Source organism: Cryptotermes secundus, unplaced genomic scaffold (genome assembly GCF_002891405.2).
Source record: "Cryptotermes secundus unplaced genomic scaffold, Csec_1.0 scaffold512, whole genome shotgun sequence".
Lineage (NCBI taxonomy): Eukaryota > Metazoa > Arthropoda > Insecta > Blattodea > Kalotermitidae > Cryptotermes > Cryptotermes secundus.
In genome coordinates, this window is record NW_019735563.1 from 570,699 (window position 1) to 572,940 (window position 2,242).

Here is a 2,242-nt window from a genome sequence, read left to right on the forward strand (position 1 = left end):
GCAAAGTGTTAAAGAGGATTGTATTACACTGTTGTACATGTAAATTTAATTTCTTTTCACGTTCTTATTGAAAGGCTGATAGTTGCTCAGTTTGTCGAGGAATTTGACTCATTTTATGGAACCTGGAGGTTTATACCATGCTCACAGGAGCCCATATCTGTTTTTATTTTATTGCTAATGGGGTGGGACTAAGTCCCTTGTACTGCGGCCACTTCTGGCCTATTGTACCAGCCCCAGATGATAGATAGGTGAGGGTGATTGTGGAGCAATTGGTGGAATGAAGATTGGCAGGGGAAACTGAAGTACTCAGAGAAAACCTGCTCCAGCGCCACTTTGTCCACCACAAATCTCACTTGACCAGACCCAGGGTCGAACCCGGGCCGCCGCGGTGGGAAGTCAGCGACTAACCTCTTGAGCTATGGCGAGGCCCCATATCTACCTTACTCTGAGGCAGTTGAATGCATCCAAGAACCTGACACTCTGTGTTACTAAGATCAATTTTAGTATTGTCTTCTTGTGTAGGCTGAGGTCTTCAAGGGGTACCTTCCCTTTTTTTCTGTTGTTACATTTTCAGTCCATGTTTGTTTACAGATATGGCATTACCCCACTGTTGGATGCAATTCATTTTGACAATCATGATATAATAAAATTGCTGATGAAATGTGGCGCCCATCTTCCTTTGGCTCACTCAAGAAATGTTGGAGAAGAACTCTGCAGGTAATGGGATATTTTGCCTTTACACAGTCTTTCAAGTTGGTGTGTTGTGGTGCATGTGTTGTTATTTCTGGAAACCAAAAGCAGGGGAGCGCCTTTTTTTTTATATTTTGTGATATTTACAGAATTAATGGCTGTTCAGTGACATTATTCTGTCATGTAAAGGAACTAGAAGAATCGTTGAAATTCCAAAAGACGGGAATAGCCATTATATACCTGTAAAATATAACCAAGAAATAAGAATTTAATTTATACTGGGATTTGAGTTTACTCTGAGCTGCTAATATGAATAATTATTAAATATAATTAGCAGTTCTCTTTAATTAAAAATATTCATTGCAGAGTGTTTTTGTTTATTTTATTTTCTCCATTTTATATGTATTCATTCATTTCTTTATTTTCCATATATCCATACAGGTAACAAACCTAGGATGTGGAACTGGTCCCTTTGAAAATAGATATATCAAGATACATATACAAAATTACATAAGTCACATAATCAAAATCACTTAATCGATTAACATAATAATATCAAGTAAAAAATGTATTAAGATTTTAATTAATAAACATAATTTAAAAACAACTTACTAGGTATAAAACTTGAATTCATACAATTTTGTTTAAATTACCTATATTAACTGAATTAAATACATTACAAATTTACACACTTATGACCAATTATATTGGTAATATTCATTCATGGAATAAAAGAATGATGATATAAAAACTTCTTCAGTGCAGATTTAAAACTTCTCTCATGGGTAGCCAACATTTTTATTGTTTGAGGAAGATGATTAAAATCTTTAATACCTGATATGCATGCACCTTTATTGTATTTTGTTAGGATAACTGCAGGTAATATAAATTATTGAGTGCTCTAGTTTTGTATTTGTGAATCTCATTGTATGCTTGTGTATCTCTGTTTGTGTCTTTGTGTTCACAGTTTCATGCATTCGTCTTTTTGTTACCTAATTAGAATGCAAATTTGAGCAGCTTCAGAATGCATGTGTCTCATTTATAATTAATTAATATTTAATAAGTTAATTGGTTTCTAGCCACAATCACAGATATAAGATTTGTTCTTTATTCTTTTGATTTCAGTGCAGCTGCTAAAGGCTCCCTGAAGAGACTGCAGTCATTCCAGTTTGCTGGAGCTGACTTAAGTCAGCCTGATTTCAGTGGCAACACTGCTCTCCACATTGTAAGTATCTTAGCCCCCCTCCCCCAAAAAATAATTGCCTTTTGTCTTGTATTGGTGTGGAACTTGGTATCTTGCTTTGAAGAAAGATCACACACTGAGAGCATTTTATAACAGGATGCTGAAAGGATTATTTATTATAAGAGAAAGGAAATTTGAGTAACAGGAAGCTGGAGAGAAGTGTATAATGAGGACTTCATAATGTGTACCCTTCACCAAATAGTATTGGGTGATCAAATCAAGGGTAATGTAATGGGTGGGGTATGTAGCAAGTGAAAATTTTAGTTGGAAAATGTGAATGGAAAAGATTACTTGGCAGACATACATGTG

The 2,242-nt window shown here is 35.1% G+C and overlaps 1 protein-coding gene across 3 annotated transcripts in view; it reads left to right on the forward strand.

Moving 5' to 3' along the window:
- Window positions 1-1,915, forward strand: part of LOC111869577 (L-asparaginase) — a gene marked incomplete at its 3' end in the record, with an annotated part of 27,707 nt that extends 25,792 nt beyond the window's left edge. For 2 of the 3 annotated variants that reach the window (XM_033753491.1, XM_033753492.1), the window contains 2 exon segments: window positions 592-717; window positions 1,816-1,915. In XM_033753491.1, the coding sequence (XP_033609382.1) occupies window positions 592-717; window positions 1,816-1,915 (226 nt within the window). 3 annotated transcript variants of the gene reach the window in all.
- Between the last annotated feature and the right edge of the window lie 327 nt (window positions 1,916-2,242).